The following is a 26,526-nucleotide window of genomic DNA, read 5'->3' as shown; positions in this document are numbered from 1 at the left end:
TCGCATTCTATCTAGTCTGGGTGGAATTTACATTGCTTGGGTTTTTTTCCCTGCTGCCTTCTTTTAAGTTCATTTCTCATTGTACAACTTACTCTTTTATTGAGCAAGAGGCTAAGAATGAAGAAAAAATAACACTTGCATTCCTTCCCCCCAATTAAGAAATGTTATAAAATCTGGCAAAAAAAAAAAAAAGCTTAAATCAAAATGAGGTTTGAAAATAACTATATTACTCATGCTCTCCCCTGGTCTCAGGATTAGAGGTCGTTTACCGTATGCCTAAACCCTACCCTCTGAAAAATAAATGTGCTCATCCTTGAATGCTGCTAACTTTCTTCCTACTTCTCCATATTCAAATGAGAAGATACTAGAGTTCAATGAATTTTAAATGCCTTGCTTAATGCAAAGGTAGCTACTTGGAACAAGTCAAGAGTATTTAATGTGGATAATTGCCTGACTTTGACAGGATCAATGATTTGACACAGGCAATCTTGATTACTTTCAGAATGAAGGCCGCACACTTCACATTTAGAAGGCATAATTCAACTGCCTAAGCCAAGAGGCAGGGACATGACCATTTGTTAAACTGGGTGGTCTTCAGGGAGCGTCAAAACATTCTTGCCAGTTTAAGATCCTCAGATCATCAAATGCTATACAGAATCTCAGAGAGACTTCACAAACACTTGGAATTCATAACTGATGGTGTGTCATAATCTAATTGGCATCACTTTTTCTTTAGTAGTACATAAAATAATAGGGCTTATTAAATTAAATGGCGTCTTTGATTTGATGAAATACAGTCTATTTGCTTAATAGGTTTTCTGGGCCCAAGTAGCCACAGAAGTCTGATTAAGATGGAAACACTTATCTCTGCTATTTGTATTATGGTCAAGAACACTTAATGGACCAATATATTCCACTTTATTACTTAGCTACGCACAGACAGATAATTTGCAATGCATTATCATAATGGTCAACAGTGGCAGGCTGGGAGCAGGGGAGCCTCAATACCAGAGACAACCTCCAACTATTCTAAAAGCAGCAAACTATAAAATCCCCTCCCTTCTCCCTCCCCCATCACCCTTCTTCCAAGCAGGTGAGCTGAGTGTAGCACTGAAGAAAAATGGGAACTAGCATGAAAAGAGAAAAGCAAAACTATGTGTGAGTCTACACCTCGGCTGTCACATTTGGTGACAAATCCACACCTAATACCTAACAGCTTAATACTCTACCTGCATTTACTAGCCCTCGTTAATGTAAACCTAGGTGGAAATTGGGCCATTCCCCATTGGTTTGTTTTTAAGAAAGCAGTGAAAATGGGGTCTTTATTCTTGACAAGGAATCTGAGATAGCTTACAGGTCTAGCTTTAGGATTGTGGAGGGCTGTTTAGTGGGTAAAGTAGTGTAGGAGTATTTTAAATAACTCCTGTGTATCCACTGCATCGTATCCAAAGAATTCTGTTAGCAGGAAGAAAGGCACACAGACGGGCATTTAAGTCACCCCTTTCAAGGTGGGGAGAGGATTAGGTCAACTCATCCTCCCCTTCTCCAAATTGCAATAAAAACCTCTAACAAGATATAAAGAAGCTAACATGTCTTAACACCAAGGAAGGCAAGACAGAAACAGGGTAAATGGCCTTCTTCAACACAAGGGCACTGCTGAACGTTCACACTGGAAGCCGCAGGTGGCGGGAAACGGCTTTTTTACTAGCTTACTCATACCTCAGAGGTAACTTCCACATCAGTATCGTCACTTAGGGACTTAGAGTCCTCAAGGTCATCATTTTTTCCCACTTCAAGCACCTGTGAGGGCAAAGACATCTCATTAGTAAGGTTTACCTAGTTTAGATGAGGTTATAATCTGAAAGCGAGAGACAGAAGAACTTTGATTTAAAGCCCACATTCTGCCTCCATCACTACCACTTGAAAAGAAAACAGCTTACTATGACTCTGTGCGTGCCCAGCAGGCAGCTCAGTAGAAGAAATGACTGGAAAGTGCCCAGAAGGATCACCAAATACAAGAGGGCACCCAAATGTATGACCTTAATGAAAATAAATAGAATCAGAGCAGAAAAGCTACAAATCATTAAACGTGGAAATTTTTTTTATTAATTTATTTATTTTCAGTAAACAGTCTTCATTATTTTTTTCACCACACCCAGTGCTCCATGCAATCCATGCCCTCTATAATACCCACCACCTGGTACCCCAACCTCCCACCCAAACGTGGAAATTTTTTATCTTGGAAATTTAGGCAGACATTTACAAGAGTAAGGACTGCATGAGAAAATGAAGTGAAAAGCACTACATAAAATAAGGAACTAAGATGTGAAGAATGAAAAAGTAGTTTATAAAAAGTAAATTTCACATTCAAAAGTAAAACTAGTTATGTGCACTCTGGTTGTCCTATAAAAACATGCCCGTTGGGGCACCTGGGTGGCTCAGTCAGTTAAACGTTTGCCTTCGGCTCAGGTCATGATCCCAGAGTCCTGGGATCGAGCTCCGCATCGGGCTCCCTGCTCTGTGGGGAGCCTGCTTCTCCCTCTGCCCCTAACCCTGCTGTGCTCTCTCTTGCTCTAATTAATAAATAAAAAATCTTTTAAAAAAAATTGCCCATGGACCAAGAAAAAGAAAGTCAGGAAATGTGGGAAGTGTCCTTTAAATTTTCAAATTCAGAATTGAAAATTCTAAAAATTGGGGCACTTGGGTGGCTCAGTCATTAAATGTCTGCCTTCAGCTCAAGTCATGATCCCAGGGTCCTGGGTTTGAGCCCCGCATCGGGCTCCTTGCTCAACGGGAAGCCTGCTTCTCCGTCTCCCACTCCCCCTGCTTGTGTTCCCTTCTCTTGTTGTCTCTCTGTCAAATAAATAAAATCTTTTTAAAAATAAAATAAAATTTTAAAAATTAAAACCCTATTTTATGATCTAGTAAATGGAATAAAATCAATTATGATATAATTAGGAACCTCCTTATGGCAACTTTCTCTCACAAGTTCAAGTATTTTAAGTTCCATGTCTCTCAATGGAAGTTTCCAAATGTCACCTTTGTCTTCATTCCAGCCACTTACAGTCCCTTCTGATGCTACGCATACAACTAGTCTAGCAGGACCCAAGCATCGATCTGCCTATAAACATACCAGGATACCCTTCAGGAATCCAAATTACTATGAAAGTCCCTCAAATTAAAAAGATGACTCTATTTACATCTGTGTTTTGTTATATTTACTCAATAGATGTTTACTGAGAATCCTGTCAGCGTCAGCCATTGGATCTGCAGTCCAATCTCCTTTGAGACTTGAACAAATGCTTTAATGACTCTTGGTGTGCTCACACTGTGTATTCGGAGTTCTAACACTCTCTCTTCTTCCCTCTTACTTAAACTCCAACTATGTAAGAAGAGCCCACCTGCCTACTTCCATTTAGATATGAATGACTGTGGAAGACATTGAGACATCCAAAAAATAAGAATTTTTTCCCTGCAGGCTTCCATGGCCACTTAGAACTTTGCCTTGTTAGCGAAGCAAGGTCACCAGAAGCAAAAAATCCACAGTGAGAGATTAGACAAGGAGAAAAGGACAGCTTCTTGCTTCTAAGGAAGGAGTTTTACCCATGCAGTCCTATCCTATTTTTAAGAGAGTGTTGGTTAATGTAATGTGAACCTGAAAACCGGATAGAGGAAAACATTAGAAAATAAAAAGGGGGGATTATGTGACTCATCTGTGGTACCAAGGGACAGGACACCAGATCTGAACAGATTATACTATGTGCACATAAATACAACCAACGTGAAATTTTCCACACATACCCTTTTGTCTCTTACTTTCCCTACTTCTTCACTTGTTTCTTCAGTGTCTGCAGCTTCAACTTTTATTCCCACACCAAACTGCTCTGATACAGACTCATTCAAAAACCACAAGTCATCTGTGGTGTCTGAAACAATGGCAGTACCTATATCCTAGTAGAAAAAAACAAATGTGAGTTTTTGTAGTCGGAGGCTTATCGGTGACATTGAACCAAGAGAAATGAACCCAAAACTCTATCTTCACACACCTCCAAAGAACAGCTAGCCTTTCTTCGGCAGATGTCTATTCATTCAACAGATATCTACTTGGCACCTACTACATATGAACTAATGAGTGGATACAGGGAGCCTGGCAAGAAATTTTCTAACTTTAACAGTAAATCGGGTATAACACCTAAGAAACAGTACCGAAAGCTTAAAAGCTAAAGACTCATAGTTGCTCAACTAAACAGAATCCATTCTCTAAAATTTCCTTTCCAAAGGTGGCACACTGAGAACCTAGAAAACAATTCTATTAACTATAATATATTACTTCCTTTATGGTCAAATAACGTTTACTGAGGGATGCCTGGGTGACTCAGTCAGTTAAGCATCCAACTCTGGATTTTGGCTCAGGGCATGATCTCAAGATCATGAGACTGAGCCCCACGTCTGGTTCTGCACTCAGTACAGAGTCTGCTTGAGATCTCTCTCTCCCTCTCCCTCTGCTCACCTGCTCTCTCTAAATAAATAAATAAATAAAATCTTTAAAAATAATAATGTTTATTGAAATATAAGAAATACTGATGGTAACTAAAATCTCCTATCCTCTTTCTGAATTCTTGAATGACTTTAAATATGACTTTCTTTCGCATTCGTCTATGGATATTTTATGACCTGCTTTTCTACACTATTCCTAAGAGAAAACTTAACTTTTTTTGCCACTATTTTATATCCATTCATTTACTAAGCAAATACTCCCTGAACTCCTATTACGTGTCAGATACTGTTCTAGGTACTAAATAATAGAATGATGAATAATGAGAAAGCCGTGGACTTACATTTCAGTAGGGGTAAAAAGGCAAGAGGCATATAAACAAAATAGAATAACAGGTTTTCGAAGTGAGAAGTAAAAAAGAGACTATAAGTAAGACAAAGGAACAGAACGTTTATGGTTTGAATTAGGGTACCACACCAGAAGTAATAAAAGTCGTTGAGAGTCTGGATATGTTTTAAATAAAGAGCTGAAAACCTGAATGTGGCATATGACAGAGAAAGAAACTGATACCATCCCTTGAGATTTGGCTGGAAGGACTGGATAGAAGGGAGATTCACGGAAAAGGAAAGGCTATACAGGAATGTTTAGAAAAATTTAAAAATAAAACCCAGAGCTCTGGTTTGAACACGTTCAATGTCCGATCATCTAAGCGAAGGTGGTGAGTAGGCAGCTGAGCACAGAAGCTGGGCATTTAGAGAAGAGGTCAAGGCTGTGGATACAGATTTGAGCAGCAGATGCACACAGATGGCGCTGAATGAGAATTCTTATAAAATGCAATGTGTGGTGAAGAGTAACCAAGAAAGTTACTCTTTCAAAAACAAAATGGGGGCGCCTGGGTGACTCAGTCATTGGGCGTCTGCCTTCAGCTCGGGTCATGATCCCAGGGTCCTGGGATGGGAGGTCAGCAGGAAGCTTGCACCTCCCTCTCCCACTCCCCCTAGTTGTGTTCCCTCTCTTGCTGTGTGTGTCTCTCTCTCTGTCAAATAAATAAATAAATAAAATCTTAAAAAAAAAAAAAAAACCAGAAAGTTACTCTTCCAATGTGACATTTACCTGATTTGTCTGTAAATCAGTCGAGCCATTACTTCTAGGTGTATAGTTGCTCCTCAGGTTTCCTAAAAACCACCAAGGCAGCCCAGCTACATCCCACTCCTCAAACCCAAGGTCCAGCTTAGATGTCTCATCTTGGGTTAAGTTTTTTATGAAGTCTTCATCTACAGCAGTCAAACGGAAAGGACAGTAACTACCTACACAAAACTCAAAACTCGCTTTGTAACACTTATAATCTCTTTACAAGACAGGTCAAAAGAAATTTCTACAGCCAATATATTGAAAGAAACAGAAATCAAATATTGCAGTCACAGAGCCCGGACCTCCTCTCAAATTCAGGAGTCGTTCATTAACAAGTAATGACACTAGAAGCAGATGATCATTTATCAAGAAATCTGGGGCGCCTGGGTGGCTCAGTGGGTTAAGCTTCTGCCTTCGGCTCAGGTCATGATCTCAGGGTCCTAGAATTGAGTCCCGCATTGGGCTCTCTGCTTGACAGGGAGCCTGCTTCCTCCTCTTTCTCTCTGTCTGCCTCTCTGCCTACTTGTGATTTCTCTCTGTCAAATAAATAAATAAAATCTTAAAAAAAAAAAAAAAATCTAAACTCTGAAAACACCCAAACAATGACACTGTTCTAGAGGATTTCAAAATGGTTATTTAGCACCATGTTAAACATTCAGAGCACGGCAATGATCAAAGAGAGACTTGTTCTAGTACATGATGCCTGATGGTGGCTTGATCCATGGACTGCAACAGTGGTAGCAGAGCGGCCGAACCTGAAGACAGAAGCAAGGCAGTCCAGACCGAATGAGCACTCACAAGGTTGTCAAGGCCATCTCACTGCTACATATTTAGGGATGTTTCTCACGAGTTCATGTTCAGATGGCTAACAACCATTATAAAACACCAATGTCCTTTCTGGATCAATGGGCTCTTTCGAGGTTATCTAAGATCTAGAAATATTGCAAACCCCAAATCTAAGAAGGGACCACATATTCCAAGTAAAAGATCTCATGTTGTACATCCAAGTGACATTCGAGGTGGTGACTAACATAAATTTGTTGCTACCGGGCGCCTGGGTGGCTCAGTGAGTTAAGCCGCTACCTTCAGCTCAGGTCATGATCTCAGGGTCCTGGAGTCGAGTCCCGCATCGGGCTCTCTGCTCAGCAGGGAGTCTGCTTCCCTCTCTCTCTCTCTCTCTGCCTGCCTCTCTGCCTACTTGTGATCTCTGTCTGTCAAATAAATGAATAAAATCTTAAAAAAAAAAAAAATTTGCTGCTACCACAACATGCCATCATCCAATCTTGTTTTGTTGTGCTCTCCTCTGTTCCTACTTTCTCACTCTCCTCTGCTTCCTCCCGGTGCACCAGCCATTTCCATAGCAACCATGGGTGTTAAAATGTGTTGAGGTGCCCGTGCTTAAAAACTTGCAATAAATTGGTCCCTGTCAGAACAAAGGATTACCTTATCTACTTACAAATTATGTTGAACCCTGCCCATTAAGTTCAGGGAGAAATTTAGCTTTTTACTTACTCATTACTAGATAATCAAAACCCAAACCCCTGAGATGATGCCATATTAAAGTTATCCTCGTCTCTTCAAGCTCTCAAACATCCCGTAAGGGCAATAGAAATATCCTTTCCACATACACAAAGTCTGACCTTTCTACTTATATACTTTTCTGAAAATACTAAGCTCTTTATTCTCAAAATTTACAGCACAAGCTACACACAGTCTCTTACATTGGCTATTCTTACATTTCAAATAGCCTTTTGAGTAGCAAATAACCAAAGACCTACATTTAAAGAAAAAATTACACACTTAATACCATACAGACAGGAAATAAGCTCCCAGGTGACTAGGTAGCTCAAAATTCGGTTGTATGATAAATGGATTCAATTTTTAACATTTAAAACAATTAGAGCAGCATCACATTCTGGGATGTTGCTAGAGATCTAACCTGCCACTGCTCTAAGTATGAGCCAGTACCTAAACTAGAAACTATCATGTCATAAAAGGCTTGAATAATTTATTATTTTATACTCCTGTAGAGAAAAAATTTTAGGGGATACTTTATTAAGCAGAGCTTGGGGCAAACTTTCAAAATATCAATTAAGTCATTTAACCTGACCATAGCGTATCTAGTACAGATGGCAAAGATCTGAGGACTATCATCCAAGGGCAAACAAAGGACCTCCTAGGCTCCTGAGGGCTCATTCTTGGCTCTGACAGACTACGTATACATCATCTCTGCAAACTTCAAAACTCTACAAAAATTAGCCTTCACCTGAAGCAGATAAATCAAAATAAGAAGCCTAACTGGACTGAATATATACAAGTATGTCAAAATTTAAAAGGCCAAGGCAGCTTGACTAGGTGGTAAATTGATTTATCTGTAGTGATCTTCTATTAGCATGTAACCAAAGGACAGGTCTCACCCCACCAGTCCACCCCAGTAAACACAGGTTGCTAAAAGAGCACTACCATCTTCAAAGTTAACAACGGTCACTAGGGTAAAGGAAAAGTTTTTGGAAAAGAATGAGAAGTAAGGATGACATATGACCCTCTTACTTCATATACAAAGAAATTGCATTATAATTTTTGGAGTTGTCTATAGAATGGTCTCAATTGCAGCCAGTGCTAAATGTTGAATAAATCCCATTTCTAGAAGTCATCAACGAAAGGAAAAAAAAAAAGAGAGAGAGAGAAAGAAAAAGTAAAAAATGTATAGCCTTAACCCAAAACTTACCTTCTCTAGAACTTCTGCATTTATGATGTGAGGTAGGCAGTGCAGGAATATTGCCTTCTTCTGTTCTTTTCCTGTAATTGGAACTTTCTTCTGCACTTTGCTGGAAAAAAAAAAAAGGGAAAGATGTCTGTCAGTGCCGTAAAAATGACTGAGACCCGGGGATGTAGCAGTTCCGTCCTGGCTCACCAGTCAGCGTGCGGCACAATGGGTTACGCACAAGAAAGAGATCTCTGGAGTTCGCAATAGTCATCAAATAAAGGCAACACCTCTCCTTAACTCACTGTAAGCAGCACTAAGAGAATCCCAAACCTAGGGGAATAAAAAAATCTATGCACAAAAGGCCAAAATCTACTGTTAAAAATAGGCTATCAATGAAAAGCCTCTAGACTACAAAATTAGGCATAACTCAGAAAACATGAGAAACCCTCAGCATATACCAAGAAGATCATAAAGTTTTCCCAGGTCTCAAGAAGCTTTAAGAATGGCCTGACATGAACTCAATTGCAAAAAGCCTGCTAAAATCTAATAAAGCAGTTTTCTCAAACACCTATATATGGACACCATCACACACACAGGCATACACAAACCCCAAAGAAAATGCAACTGGAGGAACTGAAGATCAGAAGTGCTACATCCCAAAGAAAAATTCAGAGACTGGAACTCTGTTATGGGCAGAACAGAGAAGTTCACTCTGTCCCTGGTCTGTGAACTCCCAATAACCTTTCTTGTTAAATTCTTACCACATTCAGAGAAAGGTCTTGGGAGTCCAAGATCCATAGGTACAGAGAAGGGGCCACTCTGTACAACAAAAGAAGTCACCGTGTGGTGATTTTACCTTCAGTTGGTCTTGACTTGGAATATCCATACTGTGATCCTGTGCGAGAGCGAGAGTCTGAGCAGCATCTGGATAGCAAGTAAAACAAAAGGAAAACCTTCCCTGGTAATAACCGTTCTTTCCACATAAAAAGGACCTCAGCAAACAACCCTGGAGCCAGGTGTGCTCCCTAAAGATGTACGTCTCCATGTTGGCTGGGCAAAGCTCTCATCCAAAAGGGAAAAATCAAAACTGATAAAAACAGCAAAGACCAAGACAGGCTTTGTTCAAAATGTTATTACCAAAATGTAATCTGGGAGAAAATGAAAAATAACTAAAAAGTGTTCATGGCAAACTTTCACATTTTTCTATGAAAGTGATTCCAACCAAGAAATAATGGAGAGTATTTTTTATTATCTCTTCCCACAGATGTTTATTATCCAATCTGCCTAACTTGTAAACCACAGCAAAAAAGTTCGGTCTTTAATTTTTACTTTCAACTGTTAAAGTTATACAGGGTTATGAAATCTGAAAATCTGGAATTTTCCTCACTTGCTTCATAACACAATAGCACCTCGTGCAAACTTACATTCTAAATTCCCAATACATGAATATGCAGTAGTTTTTTTAATTAACATGTTTTGCTTAAAAAAAAAGTTTTATTTTTCCCAGTTACTATAAACATTTCCTAAGAAAGAAGGGAGAGCAGATAAAAGTTCTTCTCAAAGCCAGTGAAAGCAAAGAAAACAATAACCTGAGAGTAATTCTCAGATAGTCTGAGAGAAATGTATTTTGAGGACTTGGAAATTTTTCAAGCAGAACAGAAGATGAAAACTCAGCTACAGGAAAACGACAAAGTGCAGAGAATTTAGTAACCTAGACTGCTCATTATATGAGGTTATATGTAACTGAAATGTTCCCAAATAAGTCTACCAAGGGTTGGGTTCGTTAGCTACTATCAGGTCCAGAGATAAGACATTTATGGAGAACCCCATCCTCACGTCATAGAGGCTGCAAGGGAAAAGAATATGGATCCTCCAAGTGGTTTGATAATTCAGTTAGTTTGCACAACGCAAACAATTTCAGAACTGTAATCCTAAAGAGCGTGATTTCGACAAGAATTTTTATAGGTCAACAGAGAATACTGAGAAGTTTGAGGGACAGCATTTTCTGACCCCAGTGGTCTTCAAAGATCAACTAACGAGACAATGCAGATAAAGCATTTCTTTACTAAAGCAACTTGATATTGTCATTTATAGTTCTAATGCCTTCCTATATCTTCCTCAGGTTAAAACATTTAGAAGCAGGGCACCTGCTGGTTCAATCTGTTGGGCATCTGCCTTCGACTAAGGTCCTGATTACAAAGTCCTGGGACTGAGCCCTAAGTCAGGCTCCCTGCTCAGTGGAGAATCTGCTCCTCCCTCTTCTCCTGCCCCTCCTACCAACGAGTGAGTGAGCTCTCGCTCTATCTCAAACGCCCTCTCTCAAATAAATTTTTTTAAAAAATGAAAATTTATAAGCAAAAAGAAATTATGTGGGAAAACCACAACATACAAAGGAATTTTAAACTAAATAAAGCCTGTCATTTATTTGTCATTTTGTTGGTATACATGTGGAGATTTGGACAAATGCCTCATAAAAGAGCCACCTTTACTTTACACAATGACATTTTCTCAACCATCAAAATAAAAGGTTTAACCCACTTGCAAAGGTGTACAGCAGGTGATATAAAAAACATTTTTCTCGTTTGTCCTTTTAAACAAAACACAAGCAACCCAATTCATTCAGATCAACAGCAATAACCAACCACAAGCACCAAAGCAAGGGCAAGTCAAGAGCAGACAATCAAAAGTACTTTGGGGCAATATTCTGGTTTTTAACAAGGTACTATGGTTATACAAGATGTCAGTTATCATTTGGGGAATCTGGGTAAAGAATATTTGGAACCCTTTATTATACTTTTATTACTTTTTTCTAACTAAAATCATTTCAAAGTGACAAGAACAAACAAAATCTTTTAAACATTTCATGTTTAGAGAGAAATGTGTTAAGAAAAATTAATTGGGGCAAACTCTGTTATGACATCAATGTGTGGCACAATGAAAAGCCCAAGAACCAGTCAGTCAGAAATATCCGTTCTACCAATTATCAGTGGCACCTCATCTTGGACAAATCATTTATTCTATTAAGAGCAAAAACCAAAGGGGCGCCTGGATGGCTCAATCGTTAAGCGTCTGCCTTCAGCTCAGGTCATAATTCCAAGGTCCTGGAATGAAGCCCCGCATAGGGCTCCCTGCTCGGAGGGAAGCCTGCTCCTCCCTCTCCCACTCCCCCTGCCAATGTTATCCTCTCTCGCTGTGTCTCTCTCTGTCAAATAAATAGAATCAGGACGCCTGGGAGGCTCAGTTGTTAAGCATCTGCCTTCGGCTTGGTTCATGATCCCAGGGTCCTGGGACTGAGTCCCACATCGGGCTCCTTGCTCAGTGGGAAGCCTGCTTTTCTCTTGTGTTCCCTCTCTCGCCGTGTCTCCTCCTTCCGGCAAATAAATAAATAAAATCTTTAAAAAATAAATAAATAAAATAAAATCTTTTTTTAAAAAAAGCGAAAATCAAAACCACAAACAAACAAAAACCCCTCCGTTTTAGCATCTCCAGACCTTCCTCACAGGGTTGTTGTTAGGATCAACTGAAATATTATTGAAATGCTCATTTTAATAGATGGCATGTTAAATGCTCCAAGTGCAAGAGAAAGAGAGAGGAAAAGTGAGAATTAGACCCACTCGAGTTATCCAGAGAACAATCAGAAAACAAATTCTACTGAAAGCGTAGATCAGCAAATATAAAATCCTCCGTGCAGTTCAAGCCTGCAGTGAACATCCCAGGAAAGCCCTACTATTTCACAAGTGACTGAATTTCAATAAAGCGCTGTATTATTTGCAAGGCCTTCCCTCTCAACAGAAATTTACAGCTGGGTGAAGTGGGCAAATGGCTCAATGAAGACAACAGGCTCCAAAATTCAATGTAAGTTCAAAGACACATTTCACTATGAAAGCAGTCTCTGCTCTCACGTTAAATCATAAATCTTTATTAGGACTGGATTCTTTTCAATTATTTGTTTCACTAAACTACTGGAAGATAACCAATCTAAAAGAATCACAAACTTGGCTTTCTTTAAAGGATAAGGTTACCTAAAATCTAATTTGAGACGCACAAAAGGCCTTCACAGAGAAATGGGGGAGGAAGGTTCATTATTTGGAAAGGAGTAACAGATAGGGTTACATTTCAGTTATATCCAGTTTTCACCTATTTCTTCAGACCCCAGAGCAGTCCGCTTCCTGCACATACGAAATAAATTAAACCCAGAGGACAGTATTTAAAAGATATGGAATTGGGGCACCTGAGTGGCTCAGTGGATTAAGGCCTCTGCCTTCAGTTCAGGTCATGATCCCAGAGTCCTGGGATCGAGCCCCACATCAGGCTCTCTGCTAGGCAGGGAGCCTGCTTCCCTTCCTCTCTCTGCCTGCCTCTTTGCCTACTTGTGATCTCTGTCAAATAAATAAATAAAATCTTTAAAAGATATGGAATCAAGCAAAGGGTGTCAGACAAACTGGCATTCATATAACAGAAAGCTAAAACCATTAGGTGAAAGGTTCCTGGGGACCCTGATAACAGATAACAGCATGTGCGCCTACAGAATCAACATCACTGAAAGAGGGACAAGTCGACCTTTACATGGCTCAGGTGTGATGCAAAAGATGTACAAAGCACCACCTACGAATTCTCAGCAAAAAATTTAAACTTGAAACTATTCAAGCGTTACTAGTTTAATGGAAATAAAAGAAACAGACAAGCACATTAAAGGACATCATAAGAATACAATCTTGCAACCACTAGAATGTGGGAAATTCTATAGGACAAATGATCCATTTCTTCAACAAATAAATGACATAAAAATAAAAGGAGGATTGTTTTATAAAGATACTTACAGGCATATCAACCAAACGCAATGTGTGGACTTGGTCTGGATCTTGATTTCAACAAGCCAAATGTAAAAGGCCTTTCTGGGATAACTGGGGGTAAACTATACACACACTGGCTATTGGATAATATTATGGAGTTATTATTTATATTATTAATAATTTTCTTGGGTGTAAGAATGACACTGCAGTTCTGTTTAAAGGAAAATGGTCCTTATCTGTTCGAGATTTTAAAAGTATATCCAGATGGAAAATATAAATTAAAATTAAGAAAAAAAAAAGTCCATATGAAGCAAATGTGGCAAAATGTTAACAATTACTAAGTCTAAGAGATGGGCATTACACTAATCTATCTAGTATATCTGAAATTTTCCACAATGAAGTTAACATCCTAATAACATTCTATATGACAGGTGTCCCTCCCAATCATGCCAACACAGCATTTCATTTCCATCTTAATCCTGCTTGTTTTCCCATCATTTGCCCCCTTGAGCTCAAAGCTGTGATACAGGTTGAAGAAAGAGGATGTGACATACCTGTAGTAGCAGAGGCTAAAGTGATAAGATTCTTTCTTAGCATATCATAGAGAGGGCTGTCAGAGACAAAAACAAAAACAAAAACTTAATAACCCCATGGTTTTCCATTAAAATGTTATATGTCTATTTGGTACATGATCTTTCAACTTTCTCTGTAACACATGGAGAAGCAGAATGTTTTCCCCAGAATAGATTTGTTTGTAATTATTTAAATGTCAAGATACTCATGTCCAAATGCTTGTGTTACTTTGCCCCCATTAAGACACTAATTAATTTACATTTTATTTAATGAGCTAACAGTAACACAAGATTTCCCTTGGAGACCATTCCTTCCCACAAGGAATTAAGTTTTACAATTTTAACTGGGGAAGGGGTGGAAGGGAGTCTAACCACAGTAGGACAAAATGAGCGCAGAAGAAACAGTCATCACAAAGCTATAGAAAGAAAACAATGGCTTCTTAATCACTAATCTGCTTTTCACTCTGTAACAACCATTTACACCCCCATGTGGCTGGAGAAAGTTGCACAACAGGTCAAAGAAGTTCTACTGCGATTCTTATGAAGCCCATCTTCGACCTCAAACCGCCCAGCCATGCTACATTTCGCTCATCAGCTCAGTCTTCCTCTCTGTAACAGCTGCTTCACAAAATTCTAACCTAGCCACACCAAGCTCCTCCTACCCAGGCCTTTGCACATGATGTTCAATCTGCCAGTTCTCCAACCCTCTCCCAGAGCACTCCCATTCCTCACTCATCCTGCAGCTCTCGGCTCAAATAGCACTTCCTCAAGGAACCATACAGACCCCAACCAATAAGACCCTAAATCCCACCCCAACGCAGCTTCATGTACCTCTTTGTCTCTAACTCTCACAGTGTAATTTACTAAGTGCGGTGTGATAATCTGAAAGAAGACGGGGAAGAGCATCCACTGTCTCACTGCTCCTTAAACTCCATAGAATCTGAGATCGCTGTTCACGAACACATTCTCAGGGCCTCACAGGAGACCCTTAAATATTGATTGACTAAAGGAATAAAAAACCACTAATATCCTATGGAGACTGAGTTGTTAGAAGCACCCAAAAAGACAAACAAATCTTCAATCTTCTTACCTTGGATCTTTCACGGAGAAGCTCTGACGTCCTAGCAGTTCTCCTAAAAGATCTCCGCCACAATACACCATATGCTGCTCCCGCTGATCATAAAGCTTCTTCACCATTATGTACTGGCCGAGATAATGCATGACCTGCAGGGCAATAAAACCACAGGAAGAGGTCTGCCCAGCTGCTCCAAACACAAGTTAATTATGAGAAGGGAAGGTACATTAGTTTGTTAGAAAAAGAGAAACCATGAGTGAGCATGAATGTCAGTGCTTGTGGAAGGAGTCCTATGACAAGACGGTTGTCCCCAACTACTAGGTTCAGCCACTTATTATCTTGCTGGACATCAAGAGACTTACTTTTAAAATAGAAACGCAGTGGTCTGACAGTGAGAAAGAGTGTTGAATTTACCTAGTATCCCCATAAAAATGTTCTCACGAGTCCAAATAAAGAGGCCTATTCCATGACTAGAATAAACTTTATATGTGCCTGGTCCATAAAAATATATTCCAAGTCCAGGGACACATAACTCTAAGACACTTCTGATGCATATTCCTTTAATTCTTTTTTGGCAAATGAAGTACAATGGTTAACAAGCCATTGGCACCATAAGTGCATAAAACACAGAATCTAGTGTCTATCAAATAAAAATTTAGTCTATCTGGCTTTTTTCACAGAGTTCACAAAAATGGAAAGAACTCAGACAAGATCATGATTCAAAAGTTTTAAGTGATCTATTTTTTCCTAATGTTTTCTCCATGCAGATTTTTAAAAAATAACTTAATAATTAAGTTCACTTAATGACAGTAAGACCTCTGCTGTCAGAGACCACATGCAAACCAAAGCGGCTATCTGTATCTTTAGGCCCCAACTTCTCAGGAATTATTAGATACCTGCACAGAAGATGTTTCCAACACTGTCCCCATTATATTGGTACAATAATGCTCCTAAGCTCCCTTCTATACCAAGCAACATTTCGCCCCAGATCATCAAATACCTAGGGGGAAGTAAGATGGGGAAGAACAACCACTGGAAGAGAAAAAGGAGGAAGTTTTATATTTTATCTGTCCAACTTCCGGAAGAAATAAATCCAAAATAAGCTCTTCTAAGACAATATAGATCATCTACCCTATAAATGTGTACATAATTGTCTGCAGCCACTGCCACAGCATCACCACCTCTAACTCCCAGAGCTCCAGCTGAAGAAGGGGGAGAAGGTAAGACCTCTGCACTAGGGCTTGCACAAAGCAGACCACTCGAATATCAACTGGTGGTAAAGCTCTGAAGAAGTGACTGACTACAAAAAGCCACTTGCAAGAGTGTGCCCTATTCTGGAGGGGTGAAGAAACCTCACCGTTACAGTCCTGGTTACTGTTGCACCTGTGAAATCGGACACTATCACAAGTCCACTGAACAGATCTGCAAGCTTCCATTCCAGCATCTGGTGCGAAAAAGTGTTCAGGGACACCTGGCAGGCTCAGTCAGTAAAGCATGTGACCCCTCATCTCAGGGCTGTGAGCTCAAGCTCCACATTAGGTGTAGAGATCACTTAAAAATAAAATCTTAGGGACGCCTGGGTGGCTCAGTTGGTTAAGCAGCTGCCTTCGGCTCAGGTCATGATCCCGGCGTCCTGGGATCGAGTCCCACATCGGGCTCCTTGCCCTCCGCAGGGAGCCTGCTTCTCCCTCTGCCTCTGCCTTCCACTCTGTCTGCCTATGCTCGCTCTCACTCACTCTCTCTCTGACAAATAAATAAATAAAATCTTTAAAAAAAAAAAAAAAAAAAACACCAAAGTTTTAAAAAAAAAAAAAAATAAAAATAAAATCTTAAAAAATAATAAAATAAAATAAATGCATTCAGCTAAAAAACGTTAAAATAAAACATTAATAATGTATACAAAATTACTACTCTCATTATACCATACTGCCTCAACGCACATACTGAGAACCAATATTTAAAAATAAAAAATTAGCAGGGTGCTGGGTAGCGGGGTTAACCAGGGTTAAAGCCTCTGCCTTTGACTCGGGTCATGATCCCAGGGTCCTGGGATCAGGCCCCACATCAGGCTCTCTGCTCAGCATGGAGCCTGCTTCCCTTCCTCTGCCTCTCTGCCTACTTGTGATTTCTGTCTGGCAAATAAATAAATAAAATCTTTAAAAAAATAAAAATAAAAAATAAAAAATTAGGGGCGCCTGGGTGGCTCAGTCGGTTGAGTCGCTGCCTTCAGCTCAGGTCATGATCCAGTCATGATCCCAAGGTCCTGGGATCGAATCCTGTATCAGGTTCCTTGTCCAGCAGGGAGCCTGCTTTTCTCTCTACCTCTACATGCCATTCTGCCTGCTTGTGCTCTCTCTCTCTGACAAATAAAGAAAATGTTTTTTAAAATAATAATAATAAAATCTTTAAAAAATTAAAAATATTAGGAAATTCTTCTTTATGCACCAGGTAAGGTCAAAATTCATAATAGAGAGCTTCATATAAACTGACTCTTTGCAATTTCTTCCCCAGTAAAATATTCTTTCTGACCAATACGTACTTAATTTCTTCTTAACCCAGGAAACCTCTACCACAGGACTGAAGGAGATAGCATAATTCATTTTAACAACTTTACTGATATAAAATTCCATACATCAGGGGACCTGGGTGGCTCAGTCAGTTAAGTCAGTTAAGCACGGACTTGTGGTTTTTGGCTCAGGTCACAATCTTATGGGGGTCATGAGATCATCGAGCCCCACACCAGGTCCCACACTTAGTACAGAGGCTGCTTGAAAATTCTCTGTCCCTTCCCCAATGCATACGCCCCTGCACTCTTTCTCTCAAATAATTTGTTTTTTTTAATTCATACTTTGGGACACCTGGGTGGCTCAGTCGGTTGGGTGTCTGCCTTTGGCTGAGGTCATGATCCCAGGGTTCCGGGTTTGAGTCCCACATGGGGCTCCTTGCTCTGCAGGGAGCCTGCTTCTCCCTCTGCCTGCTGCTCCCCCTGCTTGTGATCTCTCTCTCTCTCTTTATCTGACAAATAAGTAAATAAATAAAATCTTTAATAAAAAAAGATAAAAAATAAAAATCCATACTTCAATAATAGTTTCAGAATTCTAAAGATACAGTCCAAAATGATGTACTTAATTTAAAATGATAAAGTAAATATGAATATTCTAGAAAATCTAAAATGCTCCCAATTTGTTTCCTTGAGAGATATAATGGCTCAGAAGTTCAGTGTTCCTTAAGTATTTCAGAAAAGTTTAAAAAAAAAAAGCTTGATAATTTTGTTTCTTCCCATTAGAAAAGGTTAGATTTTTATCCTACTAAATGCAAGCAGTTCAGAGAGATTAACATTTTAATACTGAGTCTTTTCCACTTAAGGAATTCAATTTGGTTTTGTTAAAAAACAAAACAAAACAAAAAACCTTTAGATGCTAAATAAGTTATTTAAATGCATAAGTGTTTAAAATAACTCACAGTGCTCAGAAGAGTATCTGACACATTTATAATGAAAAACCACTGCATTTAATTCCTGCCTGGCAGTACATCCTATAAATCATAGACAGTGTCATTTTTTAATCTTGTACACGCTTTGCATTTTAACTCGGAGATCAATGAATTCACAGTTAATTTTATGTTTGGCTGACAACATACTTCAAAAGGAAATTTAAAGGAAATATGAAGTTGAATTTAGCTCAGCAGTCTTTAAAACAAGCAAAAGTTGCCTTTCCAGTACTTCAGGAAGAGAATTTCCTTTCTTGGGCCTGATGTCAGAACTACATATTCATCAGCTACTACTTTTTTTCTTTTCATCAGCGTTTACTTCTCAGCTGTTCTTATAACTGAGAATTCTCGAGGTGCCTGGGAGGCTCAGTGGGTTAAAGCCTCTGCCTCTGGCTCAGGTCATGATCCCAGGGTCCTGGGATTGAGCCTCTTATCGGGTTCTCTGCTCAGCAGGGAGCCTGCTTCCTCCTCTCTCTCTCTCTCTGTCTGCCCTTCTGCCTACTTGTGATCTGTCAAATAAATAAATAAAATCTTTAAAAAAAAAACAAAAACAAAAACTGAGAATTCTCTTTGACGGCTTACCTCTTTAACAGTGAACATTTCTCCTTGTGCACCTGCTGCCTGCAAAATCTTCAAAAGTGGCTGTTTTGGTCGTACCTGATAGAAACATTGAAAAAACCTGTTATTTATATTCCAACTAGCTTGGTTTCTCAAACCCTAGGGAACAAGAAAAGCTCCTTAAATATATATATATTTTTAACAAACCCTGGTAGATACTTACCATCTAATAACATACAATCTTCCAATACCTACAATAATAGCAGATAATCGGACTACTACCTGTTACCTCTCTGAAAAATCACATTTTCAAAAGACAACACATTGACACCTGCTAAGACGGCTAAAATCAAAAGAAAAAAGGAAACAAACATTGGCAAGCGTGTGGAGAAACTGGAACCCTTGTGCACAGCTGGTGGGAAGATAAATGGTTCAACTGCTGTGGAAAATAGTTTGGCAGTTTCTCAGAAAGTTGAACACAAAATTATCATATGACCCAGCAGTTCCTCTCCTAGGTATATACCCCAAAGAACTGAAAGTAGAACTCAAACAAGTATTTGTACACCAGTGTTCCCAGGAACATGATTCACAACAGCCAAAAGATGGAACAACCCAAACAGCGCCAACAGGTGGGCAGATAAACCAGATGTGGTGTAAACACACAAGGGATAGTGACTTTGACATCTCTTGACTCTGACTGTGGAGTCCGTCTTTAACCACACAGTTTTATCTTTAAAATTTTTATGGTCAAATTTGTCTCTCTCTTCCTCTTACAGCTTCTTTGGTTTTGTCTTATGGCCCCTCTCATCCTGAAGTTTCACAACCATTTCCTAAATTTTCCTCTAACATTATTTCACTCTTTACATTTAAATCTTCATCTATCTGGAATTTGTTTTTGTACAAAGTTTGAGGTCTTCATTTGTTTTCTTCCAGAGATGGACAATTATATCAAAACCATCTATTATACAAGCCACATTTTCCCCCAACAAATCCAAATTCTACTTTCATCATCCACTAAGGTACACAATACTATATATATTGTGCAATGTTTATGAAGACAAGTGACAAAATTATGTATTTTTACATGTTAGAGGAAAAGAACTGAAACAAGACACACCTAATTAGTAAGTGTTGTCTTAGGGGGAAGGGATTTTGGGCAAAGAAGGGAAGAGACAGTCAAGGAGTCTCTATAGCTAAATACTTTATAAATAAACACATTATAAAACTGAATTTTATAAGAATACATTTGCTATATTTACAATTTAAAATTAATTTTAAAGAAAACAAGCTTGTTAAAATGAAGCAAGAGAGATGGAAAACAAACATATAACTTGGCCCCAAATTCTCCATTAGCCACCCATATCCTAAAACATAAATTTTCAAAATGTACTGTATTTTAAGCAATGTGTAACCTCCACATCTTTATTTAACCAATAATCAATTCAAATTTTGAGCAGTGAAACTATTTATTAGTTTCCCTAATACGGAATTTAAAAAATAATCCTTTCTGCTCTACATAAAATCCTAAGTCAGTAAAAGTCAGTAAAGTTACCTACGTGCTCCAACTCAATTTTTTAAAAGCTTACAGAAAACTAGGAATGCCTAAAAATGATTTACCTGATTGGTCTGTTCTGGAGAGATCCTGCAAGCACTGTCAGAAGTTGAACACTGGGCAGAGGTGGAAAGTGAGGTCATTTTGGCAGTGAAGAAATTGCCGTCTGCTGATAAATCTACAAGGAAAAAAAAAGTTATGAAATCTCTTCTAAAGCAGAAAATTTTCACTTTGAAGATTTACAAAACAGCAGCCAGCAGAAGGTTAAAAAAAAAAAGACACATGTATCAGAGGACCCTACACAAATGGTTCTCGATACTCTTCTGATCCCTTTCTAAATTCAGATCCTCCAAAAAACTGGAGAGCTTAATTAAGAGTCAGAGCCATCCATGCTTCCCTCAGGTGAAGTCCGAAACAGAAACAGGTTCAGGCATGCTCCAACTTCCACAGTGATGATAATGAGTAAACTGTTTTAGCCGAAAGTCAAATTCACAATCATTACCTCCCCAATGGGTATCAGGGTTTCAGTAACTCCTCCCCTCTTAACAGTGCTCAAGAGCACCCCCTGGAAGACAACAGATCATAGAGCTGGGGGAATTGCCAAGATTAAGTAATAGATTTATGATTCCAAGGGCACATCAAGAAAAACCTCTGCAACATGTTGAAACATGTCTTGGCCAAGCAACTGCAAGAAAGTGAGAGTCAAATTACTCAGTATCAGTTAAGGCAGTTAGTTTTTAATACCTGCCAACCCCAAAGAGTATAGCAACTAAATGCCTATAAAATGGGTTAAGCCAAGGTGGGCACATAACGTGTGCCAAACCTAAAGAGTATAGCGATCCCTACAAGATGGGTTAAGCCAAAGTGGACATCTATCATCAAGGAAAGCTGTAACACGAAATGAAATAGAGTAAGGCTCAGTGAAAATTTTTCAACTTCTACCATCTCTCCTTTAAAAAAAAAATTTTTTTTAAGAGGGAAAATAAATTTTTAAATAAACTTGTTAAAGTTTACCATGGGGTCTTTTTCTAGTAAAAAGGTGATAAGTGATCAGTGAAATTTGTGATAACAAGCCACATCAGGGAAAAGGTGAAAGGGGCCTGGAAAAACTGACAAATGGTCTGGATAAAACTAACAAGATTCCTCAGTCTTCTGAGAATACTTACTGAATCTAACACAATTCAAATTCCTCCCTCCCCCATCGGCTTCCCTTGCCACAAAATGGGAAGTCAAATAGGATACAAGCATAATTTACAATTTTAAAGCAGCTAGCTTTTAATTAGCATTTCAAACCTTATACCTAAAACGCCAGTCCAGATCTCCCCAAACCTGCCAGTCCTGCAGTCTTCCCCACCTCAGCAATCAACAACTCCAAACTTCCAGCTACTCAGGTCAACGACCTTGAAGCCATCCCTGATTCCGTTTTCTTTCACATTCCACACCCAGTTCATGAATAAACTGGAGAGCTGTTATCTTCAAAATACAAACTCTAGCCATTTCTCACCACTTCCACTATTACTGCACTAATCCAAACCACCTATCTCTCAACTGCACTACCCTCCTAAGGTTTTCTTGCTCCCACCCTTGCCCCTCGAGCTCCTAACCTCCTCCTCCTTTTGTCTACTCAAATGTCAGTTTACCGAGGAGGCCTTCCATGACTACCCATTTTTAAAACTGCAGCTCCCAACCCCCAGTATTCCTTATCCTTCTCTGCCTTATTTTTCTGTATCGTCCTTATTACCAACCTACTATACGTTCTAATTCCTTATCATGTAAAACAGAAGCAGCAAGAGGGCAGAGATTTGTATTTATTCATTAATCAGTCCCTGATGCTGAAACTGACAATTACATACATGTTACTGTAGAGTAACATGATGGTCACAAGTATCAGTAACAGTGTGGATGCTGGGTGCCTGGCTGGCTTAGTGGGTGGAGCATGCGACTTTTGATCTCAGGACTGTAACCCCGCGTTCAGTCTGCACTTAACCAAAAATAAAATCTTAAAAATAAAGAAATAACAGTGTGAACGGTTTCCAAAAATGGTCTTCAATGCATCTCCCAAGTAGCTCTGTGACATTTATCAACAGAATACAGCGGAAGTGGTAATGTGCCAAGCGCTGGCGGCTTCATTTTTTGTGCTCTTGGAGACCCGTAAAATCTGACTGCTTTCCTAGAGACCACATAAAAGGGCCGTGTGGGGAGGACTAGTTGTCCAGCTCATCACAGCCTTCTAGCCACTCCCTCCAAAGCACCACGTATAACAGGACATTCCAAAAGCAGCTACTGCTTGACCAGAGCTGCATGACAGGCAAGAACCATCCAACTAAGCCCACAAAATCGTAAGAATAAATCAAATGGCTGTTGTTTTAACTAAGTTGTTGCGTGGTTTATGACACAGCACTAGATAATCAAAACAAAAGGCGCAGACTCTGTATCAGGCACACATTAACCCATTTAATACATTTAATAACCCTATGATGTAGGTAAAAGAATTATTACTATTATTTATAGTATAATAATTACTTATAGTATAATTATTAGTAGAATATAATAAACATTATTCTTTGTTTTACATCTAAGGCAAGAGAAGCATAGAGATGTTATTTACCCAAGATAATACAATTCAGTGAATTGCTGGAGTCGATTTCAAACTCAAGAGTTCTAAAGACCTCACTTAGTAATATATTTTTGCCCCTTAGACCTCAATATACAGAATTAATCATAATCCTTTTCTTCAACAGACTCTCATTGTTTATCAGCACATGACCCACTTTTCCTTGATTCTTCCTGATGCAATAAACATCCTCAAAGCAGTACTCTTGACAACCACCTACATTTAACTATAATATCCTTCCCTAGCCCATTCCCCTGCCTCTCCCCAACAATCATCCTTATCCTGTTTTGATTTTCTTTCCTTCCTTTTTATGCATTTTAGTGCATCAAAATGGAATGTTACAAGTAAGTATTTTTAGGTTAGCTGCTTTTAACTTAAAAGAAGCAGGTATAGTAATTTTTGAGATTTTTGTTTCACTAACAATTCCTACTGTTGTGTCACTTTACTTTTTTTTTTTTTTTTATTAACATATAATGTATTGTTGGGGCACCTGGGCGGCTCAGTGGGTTAAAGCCTCTGCCTTCAGCTCGGGTCATGGTCCCAGGATCCTGGGAACGAGCCCCACATCAGGCTCTCTGCTCAGCAGGGAGTCTGCTTCCTCCTCTCTCTGCCTGCCTCTCTACCTACTTGTGATCTCTGTCAAATAAATAAAATCTTTTAAAATATATATAATATATAATACCCAGTGTTCATTACATCATGTGCCCTCCTTAATGTCCATCACCTAGTTACCCCACACCCCACCCCTCCAGCAATCTTGTTTCCTGTAATTAAGAGTCCTTAGTTCTTTTTTAAAAAAATTTTATTGTAAACTAAATATAACATAAAATTTACCATTTTTAAGTGTACAATTTAGTAACATTAAGTATGTTCACAATACTGTACACCATAAAAACTATCCATTTCCAGAACTTTTTAATCACCCAAACTGAAACTCTGCACCCATTAAACAATGAACTCTCCAATGACCTCCTCCCCTCAGGACCTTGTGATCACAATCCTACTTTCTGTCTCTATGAATATGCCTATACTAGATAACTCATATAAGTAAAATCACAATATTTGTCCTTTGGTGTCTGGCTTATATCACTTAGCATAATGTTTTCAAGATACATCGATGTCTTAGCATACCTTATTTTTCATTCATTTTGACTGCTGTATAATAATCCACTGTCTGATGAACATTTGGATAGTTTCTACGTTTTTACTATTATGAAAAGTGCTACTAGTAATATTCATGTAGATGTGCAAAAAAGGGGTCTCTTGGGCAGATCTACAAAAGAAACTGCTCACTCATAGCATACATGAATACTCACCTTTAGGAACTGATACCAAAGTGTTTTCAAAGTGTGTGCACCAATCCACAATCCCAACAAGAATCTGTAAGATAACCTGTGAATCCATCTCCTCTTCATTATTTGATGTCATAAAACTTTTTTAACTTTTGCCAATAGGTATGGGCTTTTTCTCTATTCACTAATGATGATACTAAATCTCTTCATCTGCTTAGCAGCCTTGCTTCCTCTTCTATGAAATATCAGCTCATGTCTTCTGGACATTTTCCTGATTTTGTTATACTTAGTTTGTAATAGTTATTTATAAATTTTTAATATTAGCCCTATGTCAACTGGGTGTCCTGCAAATACCTTAATTTATATCGTCTTTTCCATTTCCTAGAAGGTACTTGTATGAAAACTTAATAAAATCAAATTTATATTTATCAATCTTCTCTTTTTTTAGTCAATGGCCCCTCTGATGTAAGCACTCTTTTATTCCCCGAAGTCTCATATTCACCAATCCTTTCTACTAAAAATTTGCAAGTGTGTGCGCTGTGAAAGGATGACATTTTAAGACCTTTAAATTCTTAATCTGGAATTGACTTTTTTCTTTTTAGAGATCAATTTTACTCTTCTTCCCTATAGATAGCCATTTTTCCAGCTCAGTTTATTGAACACGCATTCTTTCCTGTCAGCCACCTCTTTTGTACACCGAATTTTCCTTACATACATGGGTGCTTGAGTTCTCTATTCTACTCCAAGGACTGATCAATCTGTTTACTCAATTTAACATTGTCTTAATTCCTATCTTATAATAAGTATTCCTATCCAGTAAAGCAAGTCTTTTCCTCCATGTTCTTTTTTACAAGTGACAGGCTTATTCTTGGCCCCCCAACTTCTTAAAATTTTTAACTTTTTAAGTTTTCAATTTTAATTCCAATATAGTTAACATTAGTTTCAGGTGTGCAATATAATGATTCAACAATTTTCTTTTCTTTTTTTTTTTTTTTGGTCAGAGTGAGTGAGCACAGGCAGAGTGGCAGGCAGAGGCAGAGGGAGAAGCCAGGTCCCCACCGTGCAAGGAGCCCGATGCGGGACTCAATCTCAGGACGCCGGGATGATGACCAGAGCAGAAGGCAGCTGCCCAACCAATTGAGCCACCCAGGCGTCCCTGATTCAACAATTCCATACATTTCTCAGTGCTCACTGTAAGTGTACTTTTTAATCTCCATCACCTATTTCACCCAACCCCCACCCACTTTCCCTCTCTTCTGGTAACCATCAGTTTGTTCTCTGTGAGTTGGTTTTCTTAGTTTGTCTCCTTTTTTTCCCTTTGCTCTTTGTATTATTTCTTAAATACCTCATGAGTGAAATCATATTTGGTTTTCCTCTTATTTCGCTTTGCATTACACTCTCTAGCTCCATCCATGTTGCAAATGACAAGATTTCTCTTCTCTCTTATAGCTGGACAATATTCCAACATACTGAGCATATACACCAACCTTCTTTACCCATTTATCAATAGATACTTTGGCTGCTTCCATAATTTGGCTATTGTACATAATGCTGCAATGAACATAGGGATGCATGTATCCCTTTGAGCTAGTGCTTCGTATTTTGGGGGTAAATACTCAGTAGCGCAACTACTGGATCATAGGGTACTTCTATTTATGCTTTTTGAGGAACCTCCATACTATCTCCCACAGTGGCTGCACCAGTTTGCCTTCCCGGTCCTTATCTCTTCCATATAAATATTAGCATCATCTTTACCAAGTTCCATAAAAATTCCTGTTGGGATTTTGAATGAAATTATACTTTATATACAGATCAAACTGTTTTTTCATCATCAACATCATATATTTCTCTATTTATTAAGGACTTATTTAAGTAAAATTTTCCCTTTGGAGATTTAACACGTCTGTTAAAATAATTTCTAAAGTTGATATTCTAATACTATTGTGATGGCTTCTCTTTCATTATAATTTTTAGTTTTTACATACATACAGAAATACCAAGTACTTTCAATAATCTTCTATCCAATCACCTAAATGTACGTAACTATTTCTAATAATCTGTCTGTGCATTTTTCCTATGTAAATAATTATGCCACCGGCAGATAACAAAATCTTAGCACCTTCTTTCCAATTCTTATGCTCCTAACTTCTTTACTGCTTAGGACTATCAGCACAATGTCAAATACACACAATCCTGGGCATCTTTGTTTCTGATTTTAAAGAAAGTGCCTCTAATGTTTCCCTACATT

At 38.7% G+C, this 26,526-nt stretch overlaps 1 protein-coding gene across 8 annotated transcripts in view; it reads right to left on the bottom strand.

The window, feature by feature from the left end:
- MDM4 (MDM4 regulator of p53) overlaps positions 1–26,526 on the bottom strand; it is a 45,922-nt gene that overhangs the window by 7,640 nt on the left and 11,756 nt on the right. For 2 of the 8 annotated variants that reach the window (XM_082702104.1, XM_082702105.1), the window contains exons 2-10: positions 20,438–20,550; positions 18,845–18,919; positions 14,789–14,922; positions 13,681–13,736; positions 9,190–9,257; positions 8,355–8,454; positions 5,609–5,769; positions 3,802–3,951; positions 1,720–1,800 (exon numbers count right to left, since the gene is read on the bottom strand). In XM_082702104.1, the coding sequence (XP_082558230.1) occupies positions 1,720–1,800; positions 3,802–3,951; positions 5,609–5,769; positions 8,355–8,454; positions 9,190–9,257; positions 13,681–13,736; positions 14,789–14,922; positions 18,845–18,919; positions 20,438–20,515 (903 nt within the window). In that variant the 5' untranslated portion in view covers positions 20,516–20,550. Of the gene's footprint in view, positions 1–1,719; positions 1,801–3,801; positions 3,952–5,608; positions 5,770–8,354; positions 8,455–9,189; positions 9,258–13,680; positions 13,737–14,788; positions 14,923–18,844; positions 18,920–20,437; positions 20,551–26,526 lie in introns of those variants that run through there. The other 6 variants (XR_014303724.1, XR_014303727.1, XR_014303725.1 and 3 more) reach the window with 5 other exon arrangements.

Source organism: Mustela nivalis (genome assembly GCF_964662115.1).
Source record: "Mustela nivalis genome assembly, chromosome: 16".
NCBI lineage: Eukaryota > Metazoa > Chordata > Mammalia > Carnivora > Mustelidae > Mustela > Mustela nivalis.
The sequence above is the reverse complement of the archived record's forward strand: the minus strand, read 5'-3'. Positions and strand labels throughout refer to the sequence as shown.